Below are 22,238 nucleotides of genomic sequence, written 5' to 3'. Positions count from 1 at the left end.
CTAAATACTCTGACTTTGTGTACTGTAGCACATTTCATCCAAGCCCCACATGTTTTACATTAGATGAACATAAACTGGTCATACTGTATGAATAAAATGAATTCATTGATTTCTGGCATTCTGGTTTTTATATTCAAGTTAAGTTTGTATAACAGTGTTTCTAATATTGTGACAATACCAAAAAAAAAATTGTGGAGAGAAAGGCTTGGCAAGTTCTGAGTGATCCAGTCCAGTCTCTCCTGTCACTAGGTACAGTGTTCTGTGTCCTCATACATAAATTTATTAGGCTGCATCTTAAATTCTTTTAGTTTTATTTGCCACCACGACGTCTTTAAAAGGGTGGTTTAGAACTTCATATTATGGCCAGTTTATACTCATCTATTCTCATGCCAACATTGTTCTTCAGTTAAAACAGCTCTTCTCCCTCCCTGCTCTCCTCCTCTCCTCTGCTGCTCCTTTTCCCACCCCCACCAGCAAATTCATAGAGAACAATCCCAGCTCTTCTCAGCCGTTTTCCAGCTGGCCAAACGTGCCAGGCTCCCTGGCTCCTTCCAAAACCTCAGCAGCCTCCTTCTCCTGGTGCTTCTCGCTGCTGCTGCCTGCACCTCTTCTGCCAGGAATTCCCACCTCACATATGTGTCCATGGTTATACACTCGTGAGAGAGGATTATTTTTTTATTAATCAAAATTAAATATTTTGGATTTGTTGTTCAGGTACTGAAATAGGCTGCCCAGGGTAGTAGTGGTTGAGTCATGATCTCTGGAAATGTTGGAAAGATGTGTAGATGTGGCACTTGAGGGCATGGGTTAGTGGTGGGCTTGGAAGTGCTGAGGAAGAGTTGGACTTGATGTTCTTAGAGGTCTTCTCCCACATTCACGACTCCATGATTCCATAATTCCAATCCCTCTCTAACCATGCTGTGCATGGTTCTAATCCAGTTACTCCTGTTTCCAGTCTCAAAATCACTAAGTTTTTGCCGGATATCCCAAATTCTTGTCTCAAGTGATGATGCTTGCAGCCTTGAGTCAACAAGCAATTTTTTGAATGCTTCTGCTTTTCCTGCTGAAGTCTTTAATGAAAACTCAAAGACTAGTTCCAAGAATATTTCAGGACTTCCACTGGTAACTTCCCTGCAATTCAGTAGTTCTTTCAACAAAGCTCATTTTAATACCTTATTTAGTCATTTCACAGTTATTGTTTTAGTTCTCTACGTCTTCTCTAGTTTAACTAATCATTTCCTATTTGGCGTCATATCAAATGCACATGCACAACTGAAATCCAGATAGTTTTGGCCTATTACTTTTTCATTTTCAAAAAAAAATATTATTTGTTTTATTAAAGAAAGGTATCTGGTATGATCTGTGTTTATAAATCCAATATATACTCAGAAATATTGCTTACTTTTCTAAACATTTATTTTGCAAATACCACTAAGAAAAGCTGTGTGAGGAGTGGCATTTTTATTTTACAATGTAAATGTGTAGTGATGTTTAACATGCTATTAATTTATTTCCATTTATTATTAGAGGGGGACATTTTTTTTATTTTGTAAGCATAAGAGCATGATGCAAAATATGAATTATACAGCCATTTTATTGAATCTTTACTGCTAATGCACGCAAATTTCACAAAGTGTAATGACACTACCGAGCACTTAAGTTGTTAGGCTGTCATATTACAGAAAAATTATTTGTGCTATATAATCACTGTTTTCTTTTTCCTATTGTTTATTTCTGAGCTTACTTCATAAACATCTGTAAATGCAGATATACTTGCTGTGGCAAATATCTATTATTGCACCATAAACCTGAATCACTTCGGGTCCTTTGGTGCCAAATCAAGCAAAATCTTCTGAGCCTCTCCTGGAAGGTGATACCCATTGTGATGCTGCACATTTGAGTCTGTGCTCTGTAGTTATAAATTCTGTAATTTTGAAGCTTATAAGAATAATGATCAGAGGCAATGCCCAAATCCTGATTTATTTTTCCATCCATAATTTTTCTAGTGCTCTTTATCCGACTGTGTACCTGTCTCTCATTTTACTCTTTAGGAAAAAAAAAAAATTATTCATTAAAGTGTGTATAATTCAGAGACATGCCCAGGGATTTCATCAAGGGATAAAACAGGATGACTGGCAAAAGTCCTTCACTCAATAAAGAAGGGGAGGTGAATTCTTTATCCTTTTAGAGGAGATTTTATTGGCTCCATCTCAGAGCATCACAAAGAAGAGGAAGAAGGAAGGACTTGGGTTTGTCACTTTCAAAACTCTGGTGCTGGTTGAAAACCTGTCAGTTTTTACAGGCAGTGAGTGATGCATGCTGCTCCTTCCTTAAAGGGCTAACAGTAGTTTTACATCTGCTGCAGGCAAAAAATGTTGATGAAATGTTGAATTCTCAATTCCAAGGGTATCCAATAAAACTTGAAGTTATGAGTCAATATATTCAATTAGAATGCAAGCATAATCATACATCTCTGCACATTAAGGTATGCTTTTTCAGAAATATAAAACACTCAGCAATTAAGCATCCCCATTGCTTGAAATTAATTAATTAACTAATTAATTCCTTCCAATTAATATTTTCACACATATGTGATAGCACTGCTGTTAGACTGGCACTTTCTTTCTCCAAAGTCACAGAGACCTATTCCTGCCTCCCTCTTTTACCATCTCAGCTTTGTTTCAGTCCTGCAAGGTGTTGGTGAGGACTCTTGGTTATGAGTCTGTAAAGGACTTTATAAAATTATTATTTTAAGACAACAGACATGAGAGCTAAGCACAAGGATCTGTTCATATGTATTTTAAGACTGTTCCAGCTAGGATTTTGGTCAGTGTATTCTGTATTTTGAATGGTCAAGCCTGTCATTTTTAGTATTCCTTGGGAGATAATTACTTTAACTCCGTTTATGGGTGTTATATATATCATTATACTACAACTCATCTCTTTCTAAGAACTTCAAAAAATTTTAACGTCTTTGAAGAGTACTAAAAAAATATGGATGGTCCAGGCTAATTATTTTGTTATTTTTTTTCCTGGAGATCAAGGCTAATGGAAGAGAAGGTAGGAATGCAAAGATATTTAAATCTCTTATCCATTCCCACTGCTGCTCTTCATTCTGCTCTTCCCATCCAAATGAATTACATACAGTAATTTTGGGTGTTATAATAAACAGATAGGCATCATAATAATGTATTTCAGTTAGGAAGAGGTACTTGAAAGAAATTGGTTTTGCAATACACATGATGTGAGGCAATCAATAGTGCTTTAGTCTGACAAGCACTGTCAATATCCATTGTCACAGTTCAGAAAGTCATTAATGGATAGTTCTTCAAAAACCAATGCTTTCAACACATTGGAAGTGTTCAGATACACTGTACCTGGCAGGAATTAATCATAGGTAAACCCCTGAGATTATGTACAAATGCAGAGTAAATTAAGAGTGAAATAAAAGTCGTTGGAAGGAATTTGAGACCGTGTTATGGGGAGTTACAAAGTCTTGCCAATAAAATATGGAGTTGAGGACATACTAGAAAATTTTGCACTCTGAATCATCCAGGAAACATGGGTGATGTTTTTCCTGGGTGTGATGTTCTGAGCAAAGAACATCACACCCAGGAGAAACATTCTGCTAGTAATACATTGTCTACATTCATTATTAAATTCACAGGGAGTTATCTCAAACATTTTTATCCTGGCCCTGAAGAGTTCAGAGCCTTGCCTACTTCTGTGAGTGGTCACCATACCAAAATCTTGGAGCAAGGCTTTTGTAGCTTCACCCTGCAATTTGTTGGTCACTGCTTAATCCTGATTAAACTATAGTAAATTTATTCTCATTGAATCATGGTTACAATCCAGGATATTGAATGTTAAAAAGTAATTATTCATCTGTACATCTCAAAACTTTGTTTTGTGTGGGACTGTGTCACTGGGAGGTGTTGCATTCATTCTTGCTTTCCATGCTTCTGTTACTTATATGCTATTATTAAGACTAGATTTGAATAAGGACTCAGACAATTTTTACAAGCCAGAAAAGTACAATCAGTTTTTGATCAGTGCTTTTTGATGTGGGTTTTTTTTGTTGTTGTTGTTGTTGTTTTTTCTGAGCATTTAACTTGTAATTACTCCCTCTAATTCAGCCAATGTTATTACAATGCTATCCAACAATAAGGGCCAAAGGTGTGTTCTCTCTTTTAGCCCTAAAAATCTGTTTATAATATTTTATTTTTTATACCCAAACTTAATGACACTTCCCTATTGTGATTAGCTAGTTTGACTTCATCCATCTTGAGAATTGAGGAAAAGATCTTACCATTATTTCCTTTGTCCTTTCATACCTTTCCAACCTGTAGAATAATGGAGGTCTAATAAAGTATCAAAAGTAATCAGAAATGCTTTTCTAGATCTAAGGATTAAATTTACTACCAGCCAAACATGAAAATCAGACAATATTCAGCTTGCATTTTTGCTGATGAAGTGTCCTTGCACGCACCTGCACTAGCAGAAAAAAATTATTATTTTATACTTCGGTCCTTTTATTCTTCAGTCCTTCTAGCTTCTGTATGGAACTGACTTCTCCTTTTTTATGTTGTTTGATATTTGCCAGCTCTCTTTCATGTAGGTTCCTTCTGGCCAAATCCAGAACCTGAAATTTAAAAAGGAAGGTGTTAAAAAAAAAATATTGTGCTTTTTGAGTTTTATAACTGTTGTGGTTTTTTGGGTTTTTTGTTTGTTTGTTTGGATGGTTTTTATTTTATTTTTTTTTTTTTTTTATATTTGGTATAGCACAGCCATTTTAATGTGGGGATATCGCGAGAAGAATTGTTTGGCAAGAGAAGGAATACTTCTAAGTGAGATCCCAACATGAATATTTCTGCCTAAGCTTGGTTTTGGAACATGCTATCTAAACCCTTAAACTTCTGTGAGGCTTGGAGTTTTTTTTCTGATGACTCACATGTATTTAATAGAATAAAATGAGAAATTCATCAAGTGTCGTTTTGAACTTTGTGCCATGCAGCAAAATGTGGTGCATACAAAGATATCCATGACAATAATTATTCCTACCTCTAGATGTAGTTTTAACACCATAATTGCTGTTTCAGGTATTAAACTTCCAGCTGGGTTAATTGTTTTTTAAAGAGAGGGATGTTCACCCTGCTGTTCTATCCTTCGCAGGATGACCACATGTACTTCACTTGGAACACCTTAAATAGTCAAAGTGGGCATAAAACACTTCAGAGCCCCCAGAATGGGAAAAGTGGCAGGCAAATGGTGGACCTAAAGTATATTTTCACTCCTGCATCATTTGCATCATTTGGGGAAGCTTCAGGTTAAAGGCAACCTAGTTGTGAATTGCTGTGGACAGAGTGACACTGAGCAACAAAAGAGACCCCGAACTAAATACAACTCACTTCACTGTTTCAAAGTACCACTAAGATGCAGAATTAGAAACATCCATTTGTTGTTCTTTTTATAGCACAGCCAAGTGACTTGGAATTTTAGCTTGTCCCTGCCAAGGATTGCTCAATTTCGAACAAAAAGTCCTCTGCTATAATGTTAAAAAAGCACCAACCATCAATTGAATGCTAATCTTTATGTTCTATGATACATCTCTCCAGGAATGCTACCATTAAAAAATGTGAATTTCAGTTTTCATAAGTGATGGATTATTGTACCAAGCCATGTATTTTCCAGTAAAGTGTCCTTTTATTTGTCCTGTGTGATTACTAGTTTGTGGAAGTATGTGTGGGGTCATTTTAGTGCTGTGGGAAAATGGAACACTCTTCTGTTAAAATCAGTAGTGAAATCAGAAGCAAACTATGCTCTGATCATTGTAGGCATGTGTTTAAATATTGCTTTCCTTAATTGGCTATGTTCTATTTACTTAAAATGAACAATTTGGCAAGTTTTTCTCCCTTGACAACAGCAAAGCATAAACCATTTTATAAGTTTGGCTGTTAAAATCAGATTTGTAATGTAAACCACAATATTCCAGGGTTGTTGCTGTTGCTTAACCAGTTATTTTAGCTTGCCATTGTTTTATAATTGTGCACCTTTGAATGTTCTGGTTCTGTTTAAAACTAAAGCAAAATGCCTTGATAAAAAAAAAAAAAAAAAAAGACTGATAATAATGGCCATACTTTTAATTTTTAATTTTGCTCTCTCTTTGCTTGGATCCTCTGTCTGAAGATTGCTGCATTATAGGGGAGGTTCAGTCTGCATGGGGAGAGGAGGGAGCATGTCTGCAACTGCAGCTAAATTATCTCTTTAAGAGATTCTGTCAAAGGGACAATGGACCAGACTCCTGTCTGTGCACCTAGTGGAGAATATTGAATTTTGGTGGATTGATTAATTGATTAATTGGTTAATTGATTTCCAAGAGAAGATGGAAGTCTTGTTCTTTCCTTAGAAAGAAGAAGCCACCCCTCTCTGAGCTGGAGGCCTTTGCCAGGGGGGGTTGCACCACTCTGGCTGCCCCATTAGATTAGTCAGAAGTGGGCACAGAGAGCTCAGGACACTGAACAAGAGTTATTCAAGAGTGGCAAGTCTCAGGTGATTTGTTAAAAATCTTTAAAAACCAGCTAGTTCAGGAAAAACTCTAGGAAAGGTCTCCCTATGGCATCTCTGCTACTTCTGGAACAGGCTGAACTTCTCCTTACTATTTTGATAGCCATCACAGTGCCCTGTAAGCACCTCAGCAGAGAAAAAGTTAAATTTATGCCTTTGAAACCTCCTCCAGGGGATTTTCTGCAGCTGGATTCTATGTCTTTCTGACACAGAACAGGAATAAATTGCGCTCAAATTGTTTCTCAGTTTGGTAAATGCTTAAATATAATAAAATATAATCATTAGGACGGGAATACTTCTCTTTCCATAAATTAATGCGTCTTGCACACATTTCGTGGCACGCAGCCATGTTTTCTATAACTGCATGAAATATATATATATAACGCTTAATCCATCTTGGCAAGAGCACCCAGTCCTTCTCTGGTGGTGTGGCCATCCATCCCTCTCCCATTGCTGGGAGTGCACAGCTAATAGTGCGTAGCACGCTCGGAGCCCAGAGCTGGAGCTGAAAAATCACCCATGTGAAACTTGTGGGATCCGTGAGCACTTCATGAGCAAACTGGTCGCCATCCAAATACTTGTGGGCAATAAATAACCGAGCTCTGCGTGTAACCCACGGGGTGAACTCGTCGTGTTTATTCACAGAAGTATTCATCAGATGGTTTTGTAGTGTCCAGCCGGCCACGCTGCTGACCTACCGCATGACTGGGGTCTTACCAGGGTGGTTGTGGCCATGCTTTTCTCAGGATATCTCAGAAACCTACTGTTAATTCAGAAATATCATTTCACTAAAAAGTTCTCTCTTGGTTTCCTTCAGTTTTCAGGCTGAACTACAGTGCCTCTGACACAAATGACAGAAACCGAATTAAAAGCAGATTAAAGAAGTTCATCTCCCGAAGACCCTCCTTGAAAACATTGCAAGAAAAGGGACTTATTAAAGGTGTGTCCAGTCTTCTATTCTTCCTTTTGGTGTAAAAATTTAAAATCTGACAAATGAATATTTGACTCAGTACATTGGACAAGCTCTTCTTAAATATGGTTTTGTTGCTGTGTCTCATAACACAGTGGTGAACCATAAAGAAAAAAAGAATCAACGTATGGTTCATCTACCTCTGTGATATCTGACTGCTCCTGCAATTTTTCTGCTTTGGTGTGCAGGTGGTAGAAGCCCCTCAATTTAACACCAAAAACAATGCAAATCAAGATGCTACACAACTCCATTCCTTTTTAAGAAAAGAATACCTATATAGTTTTATGTTTTAGAACCCAAAATAGGACCCTCAGATGCTGTGCTGACTAATTTATTGAAAGACTTTCTGCTGTCTTCTCTCATTATTTTTCTATCTCACCAACAAAATCCATTTTTAACAATTTGAAATACATGTCAACGAATAAGAAATGCTTTGAATCTGTGGGGTTTTTTTTTCCTGTTCCAATTTCTTGCTAAGCTGGTCAGCCATCACATATTCTTAAAAAATTGTTTCTTTGATAAAACGTGTTTGTTAGTTTATCCAAGAAGTGTTTCATTGAGAAGCTAGTAGTTAACTTGAAGGCAGTAGCATTCTGACCACTAACATCCGAGCAAAGCTGTGTTTTTAAATATTGTCTGGAATAATACTTGAAAAATTTACGCACTCCCAAATTATTATGTGTGAAACCCACAACTGCACATGCAAATTGACTAGGAAGAGGCATTTTGCCAGCCACCCCTGTCAATCTCTGGAGTGTGAGTTTTCCAGTGGTGTGTCAAAAATGGCAAGGGGAGTTCCTAGTGTGTATTAAACTTGTCTGTCCTGAGCCAAGAGACTGACCCCAGCCAGAATAAGCTAAAGCAGCTACAAGAGTTCAACACCAGCTGGGCCCATGTCTGGAGAGAAGAAGATTTGATGAATTGAGTTCTTATGGTTTTAGATACGTGCAGAGATGCTCAGTGCAGTGTTGTTTACTGTAAGGAAATCTTCATTATATGAAACCACAACGTGCCTCAGTTATGGGGTTCTGCTTCCAGCTGACACAGAAACTTTGAAAAAATGTCATTTATATGTCAATATGTGTGTGTGAGTTGTGCACACCTGCACACCAAACTTACAGGATCTGTCCTTATACATTTTTAGTAACTGATTTCAATACTTCAGAGGGTTTTGCCTTTTTGAAGTACTTTGTGAGCTGAGAGTGGGATTTGAATGCATCATGTTAGTTTGTTTCAGTCATTACAGTAAAAGAGGAGTAATTTATAGTATTTTAATTTCTGGATTTAAGGGTTGGAGTTTTTTTTGCTTAATAAAGCGTGGCTGATGAATCTCCTGCAGTGTTGCATAGGGATCAGATGTGATCCTTGCTAACAGATCCAGATTCATTAGCATAACTCAAATCCACCCTCTAATATATCTCTCTAGGAAAGCCAGATGAATTTGGGTTTGGCTAGATTTGCATTAAACTCTTGATTCATCAGCATAACTTGGATCTACCTGGGATACTTTTCCATGGGTATCAGAGGTGCTGTTGATTGGTGGCTCAGTAACTCAGAATCTGTACCAGGCACAGTTTTATTGCCAAACTAATGTTGCCATGAATAAAACACGTTAGTTATCTACCATGAAGTTTCATTAGGATTAGGTTTTGGCCATGCAAATGAGGCAGGGTTCGTTAGCACGGCTTAATTCCAATCTACAGTAAGTCTATGTGAAATGCTCATTTGATAAGGTTCCTTCATTGTCTTCACCACAGTTTATCCCCTTAATCTCTTAAAATGTTATGAAAATGCAGTTGCGGTGCTTATGCAGAGACCACTTTTAAATGTTAATTTTTAGTCTCATATTAGAATATTTTTAAATCACAAAATTCAACCACCCAGATTACCAATGGAAAGCTTGCCAAATTTTTGTATTATAAGATGCATCTATTTATTTTTCTAAAGGTGACTTAAATGGTTGCAGAAACCCCTCAGAACTATTTATTTGCTTGATTCTTAAGGGAAAAAAATGTTAACCAATTTTTACAAGAAAAATTCCTCCAGCTCTCAGAACATGCCTACGACCTTTTATTCCGTAGGGAAATACTTCTGTCAGAATTGTAAATCCCTTAAAATAGGGGCTTGTAATAAAAGTGTGTATAAAGCCTTGCAGGACATCTTGGTACCAAATTCCTGACAAAGAGCTGTTCTGTGTGCTGGTGAAGAATTGATATAAATATCTGTGAAGCGTGTGGTGTTAATTACTCCAATGCAGTGGCACTGTAGGTGCTGTGAAAACCTTCACTTTTCATCAAGTGCTATTCATATTTGCCAGGGGCACTATAAAGCTCTCAAATCTATATTGATTTTTTACATTGTATGTCACGCTGGAACCAAAACTCCAATAAATTTAACACGTAAATTATAGTCATGAGTAAATACATTTTAAGGTGGTAAGTTCACTTAAACATAGTCCTGTGCTCAGTGAGTCGCTGATGCGTGCACACTTGGCCAGGAGACTCCACACATTTCTCCACATTAACCAAATTTGGGAATACAGGCTTCAAAATTAAATAGCAGTTTGATCTCCTGGGGTACTTTGTTCTGCCAACACTGTTATCAGGAAATCTAGAAATTATGCGATTGTCATTTAACTCTTACCCAAACTTTGCTTGTGTAGAGTGTAGCAGATATCCACGTAGAAAGTAAAGTAGGGAGTTAAATGAAAATAGTAAGGAGGATAACAGTCAGGGCAGGGAATGTAGAAGACTGATGGTTAAATGTTAGCTACACGTTGATCTGAAAATGGAGATGCACCGACACTTTGCATGACAAAAAGTTATTTTTGTCCTCATTGTCCCGTCTGCTTTCTAGTCCTGTGCAGAAAAGAAGCCAGGATGGGAACAGCACGTTGGCTCCATTCATTGCAATGGGCTGGTGACTGGGGCTCTTCGTGCTCCAGCCAGAGCCCTAATGAAGATCATCTGTCCTTGTTCCATCTCGCTCATGCTCTCGCAAAATATCCTTGGTCTCAAAGCTTTCTGAAGGATTTCTGAGATGATGTGCAATGCAGGGACGTTGTGGAATGTGCTTGTGTCTCTAAGCACAATTCTGTTCTTAGATATACACGTGCACACAACCTAGAAATAGTAAATAAGAGGCATGTCCCATGTCTGCCATTTGAGCAGTGTTATTTTGAGAATAACTGTCCAAATTTATATGCTAGGGCAGGGGTCCTTGGTTCCTCGGCATTGAAATATTCTCAGAATTTACAGAATCTGCACTAATATGCTAGAAAAATAATATATAAATCTTCCCTTTAAAATGACTTTATAGTCTATAATTGAACTTTGATCTTTTATGTTTGAGCTTTGTCATGATTTAGTATTACCCAGAATGAATTGCCAACCTCCAACTTGATGTTGGCCTCCTAGCATCCTGATTTCTGAGATTTTCTAGACCAACAAAGGAAAAGAAACTTCTGTGAAACTGTGATTTTAAAGCTATGATGCTTGTGTTGGTAATACACTATCACAAAATACACGCTCAGCAAAGAGTAAAAAAACATGAGCAACAACCTCATATAAATGACACTGTGGGAAATGAGGAAAATGAAGCTATGCAGCTGGCAAGAAATTTATTTAGGTTCCTTTTCTTCTAGGGTGGATCTTTCTTTCCCAAAAGCTAGACACTGAAGGAACTCCATTGAGTGTATTTCATAAGCTAAGGCAAAAACCAAAACAGCATAAAATTTGGAACGGTGACAACTGTTTCAAGATGAAAATAAAAGCCACTCAATTGCTAGTGAAAGGAACTAGCTGTGATTTGGCTTGATAGCCTATAGAACAGGGCTCAGCATATGTTGGTGGTTGTGCAGATCACAGCACAGAGATCTCCAACCATTGCATTTCCAGGCAAGGGAAAATGTCTTTATTCTATCATATGTTTCACTGGACCTTGGAGGAGTTCAGTGTAATGAGCAGAATGTTCATAAGAAGTCCAAAAGAGCAGATTAAGGCCCATCTTTGGTGTACTCTGTAATTCTTGCAGATTATGAAGGAATTTTGCAAGTGTTCTGGTGCACATCAGAGCTTAGGGAAAGTTGGGAAATGTTTCCTTTGACTTGCAGGGACAATGGGTCACAAGGGTATTTCATTCTTTGATATGGACATTTGGAAGCAATTTTCCTAAACCTTGCGGATGGCCAGACACTGAACAAAGTGATTTGTTCCTTTGACATGATGCTAAAAAATGATTCTGAGAATTTTTAAATGTCTCATTTTGGGAGAAGTGTTTTGAGTAGTACACCAGACACCCTCTCTTTGAATTCAAACAAGCTCTTGTCTCCAGTAAAACACCAGAATTTCTTAAAAGAGACCTGTGTCTGTGGTACTATTTTCCCTTTTTCTGAGAATGTGAAACAAATCTGGCAGCTCACATGCCACTTAATAGTAACTGTTCACGAATGTAATTTTTTTTTTTTAATTGATGACCACCACGGATCAACGATATATAGTAAATCTCCACATTAAAAGGACTGGCAAGATTCCCAGCTTGCATAAATCAGGGGAGCTCCATTGACAACCTCGCCGACTTCAGTCAGCTGAGGACCTGCCCCACTTATTGTAAAAGTGTCATGGCATTATTTGGAGCCCCAGTCTGGAATCAGCATCACTTTAATGTCTGACTTAATGTGTATGACTACACATAAAGCAGCTAGAAGAAGTAACCTTTAAGAATATGGCTCCAAATGCATGACTTCCCTCTGCAAAAGTTCACAGCTCTGGTGCCTACTGTCCTATCCCTCTCCTTGTACATTCATCTCTGATTTTCTCTTTTTATTCTTCTTCCCTATTCTGACATTTAAGCAGATACAAAGAAAGCAAACTGTTTGGATGTTGGTACAAAACTCTATTAGTCCAGCAGCTCAAATCCAGATGTTGCACAGTTAATTCTCTTCCTGAAAGGCGCAGGAGTCCTTGCCCTCATACAATTCACATTTCCAAAAAATTGGGCATTGTACCATTGTACCATCTCCTCTCATGCCAGAATTTAAGCTTCTTCCTGAGACTTTGGAGTATTGGACATGCCCTTCCCTGTTTTTTTTTTTTAATAAAAAACACTGAAGTATGAGTTCCTTCCAAGTGTGGCCACATCTCATCCATGTACACCCAAAACAGTTAAACAATGACATTCTCAGTGAGGATGTGGCTTTAGTGATTTTGTTTTAATTGTTTCTTTTCCAGAAGAATTGTCTCCCATAGTCGAGATTTCTGCAGCCCTGGGTTAGTGGCTTTGCTGCAGCTGGAAAGAGCTACTCAAAAGAAAAAAAAAAATAAAAAAGTAGCCCTGTCAAGCTCAGGGAAAACTTGAAACTCCCCAGAACGAGCAATTCATTGCAGCCATAATCATCATTTTATATTATACAACTTGTGAACGTCCATTCCCTTCTCTTCTGGTGTCTGGTTTTATATCCCTGTGTGAAGTTGTCACACACCCCACCATCTCCAGCAGAATTCTTCTAAACGTGCAGATAGCAGGGATGTGTAATGTAAACCATACCACCAAACATATTATGAATATATTGCTCTTCTTAAAAATGCTTGTTGGTTTTTCATACTACAGTATTGACTAACTGTCGGTGTTTGATGTATGGTTTACCAGCCTGATGTAGACTTATGGTTAGAGCTTAACTTGTTAGTTCTGCTTTTGCAGCCAATTCAGAATAACTACAGATGCCCCAAGATATTAAAATTGACTGCTCAAATGGACTCAGTGTGGGAGTTTCATTGGTTTTAAATTGATAACAGCTGAAAGAGTGAATGATTAAAGCTGTATATGGGCATAGTATGCAGCTCCTTTGTACGAGCCCTTGTGAACAGAATCCACTGCATGGGAATTGCCTTTGTTCTAATAAAAGATATTTCTGAACAATTGTTAGTTTAAATTTTTAAATGATGAAACAAGAGCATTTCAGGAGCCTATAGAGGAAATAATTCCTGAGAAACTGGAATAACTCTGAGAAGATAAAGTGGATTTCTATTCAGAGGGGAGCATTTAAAGTTAAGTAGCATTCCATAAGGTGGTAATTGTGTCTATTTCCCAGGCATTTGAGTTAAATAAGCTGGATAGGAAACATAAACTGTCATAACAGAAGGTTAGGAGTGTTGTGTACATCTCTTTTTTTCAAGTCGTAAAAGATGAAGTTTTGGAGGACCTTATCACAAATAAATCAAACAAAGGGGGTTTTTGCTTTCCTTATCCCTTTGGGAGAAGTTCTTTTATTTTTTTGAAAAAAATGTTCTGGAGAGCTTTTCCTTAGACTAGTTTTAAAATATGTATACCTCTCCACTTATAAAAGAATAAGAAAATAATATTTTAATTTTAGTTACATACCAATCTTGCCTATAAAAGTGAGCAATTCACCATTCCTTGTGTTTTGAAATAGTGCACAAACAAATCTTAGCTGAGTTTTCTTCAAGTATCCCCGCGCCCTCCACAAGTGTAAATATGGCAGTGGAACTGCTGCCATTCCCGTGTTTATGTGCAGGAACAGATCCAGCAAAAAATCAATTGATTAGAGAGAGTCACGGAATTTGTGGTCCAGGAGTACTCAGAATTGAGATTATTTGGATGACTCATGGGATCATGTACTTGTAAATACTCATGAATTTCTAGAAGGGGGAAAAAAACCCTCCAAAGCAGTTGTGTGCTGTTGTTTTATCATAATCTATTTTGATGCCCAGGAACTATTAATGCTATTTTGCTGCCCTTCCATCCAAGATAAAAATCCTGAGTGCCTGTATTCTAAAGAAGAGATGATCTAAAAATTAACTGTGGGGTACAAAATGTGATTGTATCCATGCAGTCAAAGGTATAAAAAATGAGGTTAAATATTATGCTGAATATATAGAATCTGAACCAAGAAATGAAGTAATGGACTAGGTGAGAATTGTAAAACTCTTTTCAGCCTGTTCAGAATTTCCTCCCAGGAATACCAAATACTTTGTGTTCATGTTGGAGATTGAAAGAGTAACTGTGAAATAATCCTAGAAGTTGATTATAAAGTGGTTATAACACAGAAGAGAAACTGCTGAACAGCAACACACTAATTTCATTTCAGTTCTTCGTGTGTTGCCATCTAAACACAGTGCAGTTCTTTGCCTGTTTTGCTTCTGAAATTGTTTACAAGTGTCTTTGTCCACCAAATAAGACATGTTTTTACTTCTTTTTTAACATAATTTACTTTGGAGACCATTCCATATTATGCAAAGAATTTGACAGGTCTTTGCTAAAATTTTAAAAAACAATTAAGATGTCAAAAGAGGAAGTGCTAGTACATTTTAATCATAAATCTCTGTATGTATAATTACCACTGAAGGCAGCTATAAATGTTTTATGAAGAAAATGTAACCAGACTGTGCTTTGTCAGAAACATAACCCCAAAACATGTAACAGACTGTTCGCTAATGCTTAACGCCACACATGCACACAACCTTCCTCAGAGCAGCGCTGTGAACCCAGTCCTCCATCCCTTCTGCAGCCCAAACTCCAGATAACTTCAATTCAAGCTCGGATGTACTCTCCCAGAACGCAGATCACGCACTTTGGGAGGTGCTGGTGTAAATTGGTGCATCTCGGGGAGTCCAAGGCGACCCCTGCCCGGCACCCTGGTTCTGCCACTGCGCTCCCTGCTCCGGGTGTCGGGAGGGAAAAGGCAATCGAGTCACTCTTGAAATCTGAGCTGAGTATGAAGTAGTGGTGATTAATGAAAATGAAGCTTGTTGCAGCACAGAATTTTTTTTAAAAAATGGGGTTTTGCTTGTTAGTGAGGATAAGTTGGTTTTAGAGCAAAAAGCACTCCAATTGGTTGTGGTCCAGTATGGTTATGGTCCAGTACTGGCCACGGAGGAAACATCCAATTCTATGGGAGCTGCTGGGTTTTTGATGCAAAGTCCAGACTGGTGCTATCACCTTTCAGCTATCTATATAATAATTTCCAAAGCCTCCACACCAATTTACAAACTGTAGTTCTCTGTTGAAATGCTATATGGAGACTGTCTCTTCGGATAAATGATGACAGTACACTCCTATTGTTTCAGCATTTAACTGGCTCCTATTGAATAGTTCCTCTCATCTGTTTGATTCATTCTGATTTTAGCTGACAACGTCCCTGTTACTGATTGCTCTTTTCATAATCTCTCAAACACACAGAGTGGAAATGAGGTGGAGGAGGCTAATTAGTAATCTGAGGGGTTGAACCTGCTAATACAAATATGCTTCAAAATCAACAGTCTAAGTTGGTCAAAACTTTGAAATCACAAAAACTAAAAGTTGGCATTATCTAGTTAAAGGATTGCTTGTGAAGGAAGTGAGACTGATCATTAGTTAAACATGGTGTAAGATGAAATCCACATCAAAAGACATCTCGTATCTCCTCTTTTTCTGAGCAGGCGATTTGATCAGTAAAGAAAAAGATTTTGTGAAGTTGAGATGAAATTGTACCAAGTCCAGATGATGCAAAGTAATGAAGTCCTTGCCCTCATACAGTGCTCCATGAAAGAATGAAACTTCCAAATGCATGGAAGGGACAGGTCACCCAACCAGAGGAGTTTCTAGGTTGGACCAAGTGCATAATGTAGAAATTTGTATACAATGACTTGGGGAGCTGTAGCTCTGGAACTGCCTGCACATTTTCTATGGCAGGTCCAACCAAACTCTGGAGACCTCCAAGCCTTGGAAAAGTCAAAATTAAGGCGCAAGTGGCGATTGAAATTGAATCCATCAAGCACTATGAGCAGCAGATGTGGAGGGATTTGGTTCTGGGGCAAAAGCTAATGACCACTAGGACTCAAAAAGGATTTGGTTCCAGTTTTGTCAATGCATCTTCAATATCTGAGTTTTAAATTAATAGGCAAGCTGAGAAGAGAGAAAAATCTCACCAATAATAATATGCCTTAATGTATTTTCCTCTTGTCTTCCAAATGTAGATCAAATTTTTGGCTCCCATTTGCACTCGGTTTGTGAGCATGAGAAATCTACAGTTCCCCAGTTTGTAAGGCTCTGCATAGAAGCTGTTGAAAAAAGAGGTGAGTTCCTTATTATTTGATACTTTTTTTTTTCTCTAACAGTAATCAAAACTTTAACCTTGTAACTCTGCTTGGATTGCCAGGGTAGGCAGACAGTACACTCTATAATATAGTTATGAATGGAACTATATCACATTCTGTGTATCTTCATTTTCTTTATATGATAAGACATTAATAGAACTCATTCATGCTGATTATTCTGTATTTTTCTTTGACATGTTGTTGGTTTAGTCTTTCTCTGGGTAAGCAAATGTTAGCCATCAATAAAATGTCAGTAATTTCATTCTAAAATCCCTGGTGAATGTAAGGCTAATACTTTTTTCTAAGTCTTGAATTGTATTTAACTGAAATAAATGTTACTCTAGCATGGCTATATTTTTTTTTTCCTAATGAGTGCAGGTGTCTAATTTTTACAGTTATTTTAAAAGTCATGATATTGCAAAAATACTGAAATGAGTATCCATCCTCATTAAAAGTTTTGATTAATAAGAAGGATTTTCATAGTGTAAAAAAGATGTACTTAACACCGTTGCCTGCCTTCCTTTCTGCAGTGTGCATCTTCTCTCACTGAAGGTCATTTTCTTTGGAAGGTGCATGCGGTAGATGCAGAATCTTAAAATGTATTGTATAAAAATGTGAGGCTTCATCACCATCTGTTACAAGTTTACAACTTGTTCCAGGGATCTGGGGAAACATATATCTTGCAAAAGATAGAAAATTTATTTTCAGAATAAGGCTGGGTGAACCCATTGTCACTGCCATATACTGGAGTCTCACAGAACAAGAGAACCCATGAAAAATAAAAAAGATACTTAGAGCGTTACCCCCAAAGGCAGAAGCTATTTTAATTCTGCCATTGTTACCTGGTTTTATAGTGAAAGGTGCAATAAAACTACCCTGGAGTTTCAAACTCGCGGAAATTCATGCTTTAATTATACAGCAAAGAGAGCACTGGGATATTATTATTCCCAGAATGATTGGCAGGAAGTCAGAGACTGAAACAAACTGGAGATCGTTCAGCAGGGGGAGATAGTAGCATTGGGTTCTTGTGGAGGGAGGCTGGAGGCTGGATAAAAAAAGGGGAAAAATGTGTGAAGTGCCTATTAATAGAGGAGGAATTGTGAGGTGAAATTCAGAACATGAAAAGGAAAGGCAGAGATTAGATTGCAAAAATGCCACTCCATGCAGAACGTGTCTAACAAACTGCTTGGTTACAACCTCAGCACGAGTTCCCCCAAGAATGTGCTGGATCTTTCATAGATGTTTTGGAGTATCTGACCGCTCACTCCTCCAAGCAGAAGTGCTGAACTGTGATAGAAGAATTCAAGGAACGTAATTAGATGTTTACTGTCTGTGAGATTATCCAAAAAATGTTCGTATTAGAAACTGGATGTATCACGGTTCCTTCAAAGGCGGTCATCCTTCTGAGTACTACACTATAGTTCTTGTGTTTCCTTCAAACTTGCTGTAACTCAGAGAAGCTTACCCCTCTTGCTTAGCCTAGCATGAAAATAAAAGCTAATCACACGGCATGAGATAAAAATTTCACGTTATCACTATATTTATGAGTTTATATTTGATACGCAGGTTTTTTTTTTTTCTCTATTATCGTTTTCTTGGATTAAGATGCTTCCATTTACTCGCATTCTATTTACTCAGAGTGTTGTTTTTACTGAGTTCTGGCATAAACTATCTCAGGACAGCAGTAATTTATGTGAAGCTAAGTCCAATGTTTATGCAAGCTTCTGATGACATTTTGTGCCGGGGTTGGTATTAGGAAGCAGTGTGTGGAGGTGCCAAGTTCTCCCGGCATGGCTGAGACTCAGCAGATCTGAAACCCTCCTCTTAATGGCCAGATATGCCTCCAGCCAAGACACTCAACTGCAGAGTCATGGGAAATACTTATGTACCAATTATGGGAAAGGCACATTTAATGAAAACTGTATGTTTACTTTCATAGTCTTAGTAAGATGGCCTAGATACTCGGTACAGCTGGCATATTGGCTGTGGTAGAAAAGCTTTCTTTTCCTATTTAGAGAATATATCATCCACATACTGTAACTGTACCAAAAAATGTTACGTGCGTGCTTCGCTTCACATAAAGCATTATTAGGAGAAAAGACCTTAGGAGACCATCCCTAAATGTTACTTACAAACCATTTGTGCTCCACTGAATGGTTGTGTTCTTAGCTGTCAGCTCATGGATTTAGTTTTTATTCACCTACTGGTTTTCTGCTTGTTTTTCTGAATTTTAAAGCAAAATCACTGTGCACAGAAAGAAAGTCTAGCAGTGATCTGAATAAATGATATTAATTAGTACATTTTCCTGAGTAGACGAGGTTACTCACAATAGCCAAATCTAGCAATATTCTCCCACAGATGAAAAATGTACAGGTTGTCATTAACCATTGGCAAGATTTCCTGATTAGTTACACTATTTTAAAATGAATCTTCAAAGGATATTAATTCTGAATACATTCTCCTCTAACTTAGATCAGAGTTTGGTCATTTGTCCCCTAGTTTGCTTCTTTACCATTTCATAACAGGGGTGCTTTCTAAGATCTGATCTAAAAAAATCTCACACCACATATTTATAGATATTTTGGTGTGAGATTTTGATATTTATCTATCAAACAAGGATTCACTTGAGAATGTGATAAAAATGGATTGAATTCTACTTTTTCAGCTTCTTTTTGTATTTTTAGTTATTGAAGTAGAACTGTGAAGCAGAAGGTCTTTCTCCATTTTCTCAGCCATCTTGCAGAGCTGGTAGTGAAATTTAATAAAGAGAGGCAATAAAACTGTGCCCATTCTTGGATACTTGCAAGGAAATTGTCACATTTAATTTTTTTTTTTAAGGAAGCTCAGTTTTTCTCTTCATTCTTCCTGTTTTTATGAATTACTTATAATAATTACTGAATTATTCATTCATAATTTTGATGAACTTCTAGTCCTGATTATTGAGCTATCCAGACCACTGCTTCTAAAGTCAAAACTACCTTGGGAAAATGTGTTGTATCCTTAGTATTTCATGCAATATCCTAGATAGAAAAACCTCCCATGTCTGTGGTGTGACCTGCTGAGGATAAGAGAATAATTCTATACCATGCTGCAATCAGATTGAAGCAATACAGGGACAACTCAAAGATCTCCAGCATTTCTTCATTTTCTGTCTTCTCAGGGACTTCAGGGGAAAGTTTTATGATGGAACAGCACATTCTGTGGGGTTTTTTTTTCTGTTTCTCCTTTTACTTTGCCATCCACACCTACCTTGGATGGACCTCAGGCTTTTCTGGGGCTATCTGTCGACCTGGCCTTCTCAATCTGTGCTCCTGTTTATCAATCTGTTCTTCAATCTGCTTCCCTCTTCTCCCTGGGAAGTGTCTGGCAGGTAGCACCAGCCCCGAGCTGAGCAGTGCAGGGAGGAGAGCCTGGGACAATCTTCCCAGAGCGCTGCAACTCGCTCCTGCCAAGGGTGGGGCCCATTGCAAGACTCTTGTGGTGTTTCTAGGCCAGATATCATTTCCAGTCATTTCTGGAGTCGCCTATTTGTTTTGTTATCCGCCACCCTTTAGAATTCCTGGCTTTTTTTTTTTTTTTTTTTTTTTTTTTTTTTTTTTTTTTTAAATGTGAAAGGCATGAGTAGAACGCATTAAAAAAAAAAAAATAAAAATATCAGTCTGCGTTGTACCTCAACAACATGCCATCCAATACTTCTCATAGTAGTGTTTTATCGTGTGAAAACAGTCTGATACTAGACTCTTTTCCAGGGAAGATCATTCGTCTGTGTGTCTAATGACAGAGTAAATGAACACCCCTAGCAGTCTGTATCCTAAACCTACCCAGGGTATCCAGTGTGGCTTGGGTTTTGTAAAGAAATACAGTCCTAATGCTCCAGGGAAATATAATTTAACTTTCATCTCTCTTTTGAAACATCCTTCATTTTCTCCCTCCATTCCCAAATCCGAGTTAGAGTTCTCAAATCAGCCTAAATGACTTGAAAAACGACACTGCAGGCAGCAAAGCTGGTGATTACAGGTACTGTTTCCATGCTGAGCTGGACATTGCAGATATTGTTTTCTGTTGCTTTTCTTGGAGCACAGGATGCTCTGACAGGAATGATACACAAAATTACATATTTGGTTCAATGCCTAAAAGCCACCCTGGGATCCATAACCTTGCTTAAAGATTTAAGAAAGACCTTTAGTCCACTTCTGAGAAGGTTCTTAGCTTAGAAAACTTTATCTTTCAACTTTACTTCTTAGCAGCTGTTATGTTTTTTTGCAGTCGTTTGTTTGACAGGATCCAGTTATAGGTTCCGATGTCTGTTTAAAGAAACAGGGAGGTTGTTGGCTTTAAAATTCCCTTACTGCTTGTGTGTTCAACATTTTCCCAGGCTTTTCTACATAGTTTGCCAAGTAAAGGGACTGACCTTTTGTAGCAAACACTTTTTCATTTCTAAATGCTCACTTTGATTTTTGTCCCATTTTATGCTCATTCCAAACTGTTTACAACCCACTAAAAATGACTGTGAATTATATGTTTGTGTAATGGATTCCTTTTGTGGTCGGAGTGGAATGTTTACTTTGAACAATTAGTTATCTTTGGGCAGATTATAGTGACCTGAAAAAAGAATGGCTAAAATTATTATAGTACCTTAACTATTTCCTTTTGTTATCTTCTCTGTGTGTCCAGTGTGTTATTTACTGGGTTTCATTGCACTGAGACCCAGGGAACAAATCATGTTAAATAAGAGCAATGACAAAAACCCCTCTGAGTGTGGGGCTCTTGGCTTGGGGGGAGATCTGGGGTAGCACCAGTGAGACTTCAGAGGGCACCATTAAGCATTTAAAAGCTGGAAGTGCAATTTCAAGAAGTCATGGTTTTGAAAAGAAATTAACTTCTTGCTCTCCAAAATTCAGATTTCTCATGGCCTCCAAAGTCTGCCACCCCAAAGTGCCTAAAACTGATACTAATTTTAGCTTTAAATAACTTAATGTCCATAGCTGTGCTTGATTATGAACATGATCATTGCAGACATGCAGACACACAGTCTCATGATGCAGAATATTCAGGGTTTAAGGGAGAAAATGACTTTATGGGCAAAGATAAAGTAGCTTATGGGATGTAGTAAAGAAATACAATCATCCCAATGGAGAGAAATGAAGATAAAAACAGTATTTTAAACTACCTCACCTCCCAAATGCCATGCTGCCCTGTGACAGAAGGTTGTGTCTCTTTCATCAGTTTTATCTGTTAATCTAAAAGCTAAAGTGCAGCTAAAAGCACTTTAAAACCTATTTATAAAAAAAAATAGAGAAGAAAGTGATATTTCATTACCTTCTAAATCATATATTGCTTAAAAGGTAGTCAGTATTCTGGTACAATGTTTACACAGAGGAGAGTTCACTTATCTCAAGGAGTTAAGCAAAGAGGAAATGAGTTTTAAAAAATATAAAGTATTGTGAATATATTTATGCTGCTAGGAAAAAAATGAGTTTTTAAAAGAGTCTAATGCTATCTCATTTTCTAATGGAAGAAAGAAAAGAAAAAAAGAGAAAAAAAATCCCAAACACCTCCTAAAGCTGAGGATTCCCATGCTGGGATTGTTGGCTTTGGTATGGTGGGGTGAG

At 37.6% G+C, this 22,238-nt stretch overlaps 1 protein-coding gene across 1 annotated transcript in view; it reads left to right on the top strand.

Moving 5' to 3' along the window:
* ARHGAP15 (Rho GTPase activating protein 15) overlaps positions 1–22,238 on the top strand; it is a 322,029-nt gene that overhangs the window by 180,984 nt on the left and 118,807 nt on the right. The window contains exons 9-10 of the mRNA XM_063161573.1: positions 7,382–7,504; positions 16,507–16,605. Of these exons, the coding sequence (XP_063017643.1) occupies positions 7,382–7,504; positions 16,507–16,605 (222 nt within the window). The remainder of the gene's footprint in view (positions 1–7,381; positions 7,505–16,506; positions 16,606–22,238) is intronic.

The sequence above is a fragment of the Melospiza melodia genome, chromosome 8 (assembly GCF_035770615.1).
Source record: "Melospiza melodia melodia isolate bMelMel2 chromosome 8, bMelMel2.pri, whole genome shotgun sequence".
NCBI classification, from domain to species: domain Eukaryota; kingdom Metazoa; phylum Chordata; class Aves; order Passeriformes; family Passerellidae; genus Melospiza; species Melospiza melodia.
Note: the sequence above shows the minus strand (reverse complement) of the source record. Positions and strands in the feature narration are given on the sequence as shown.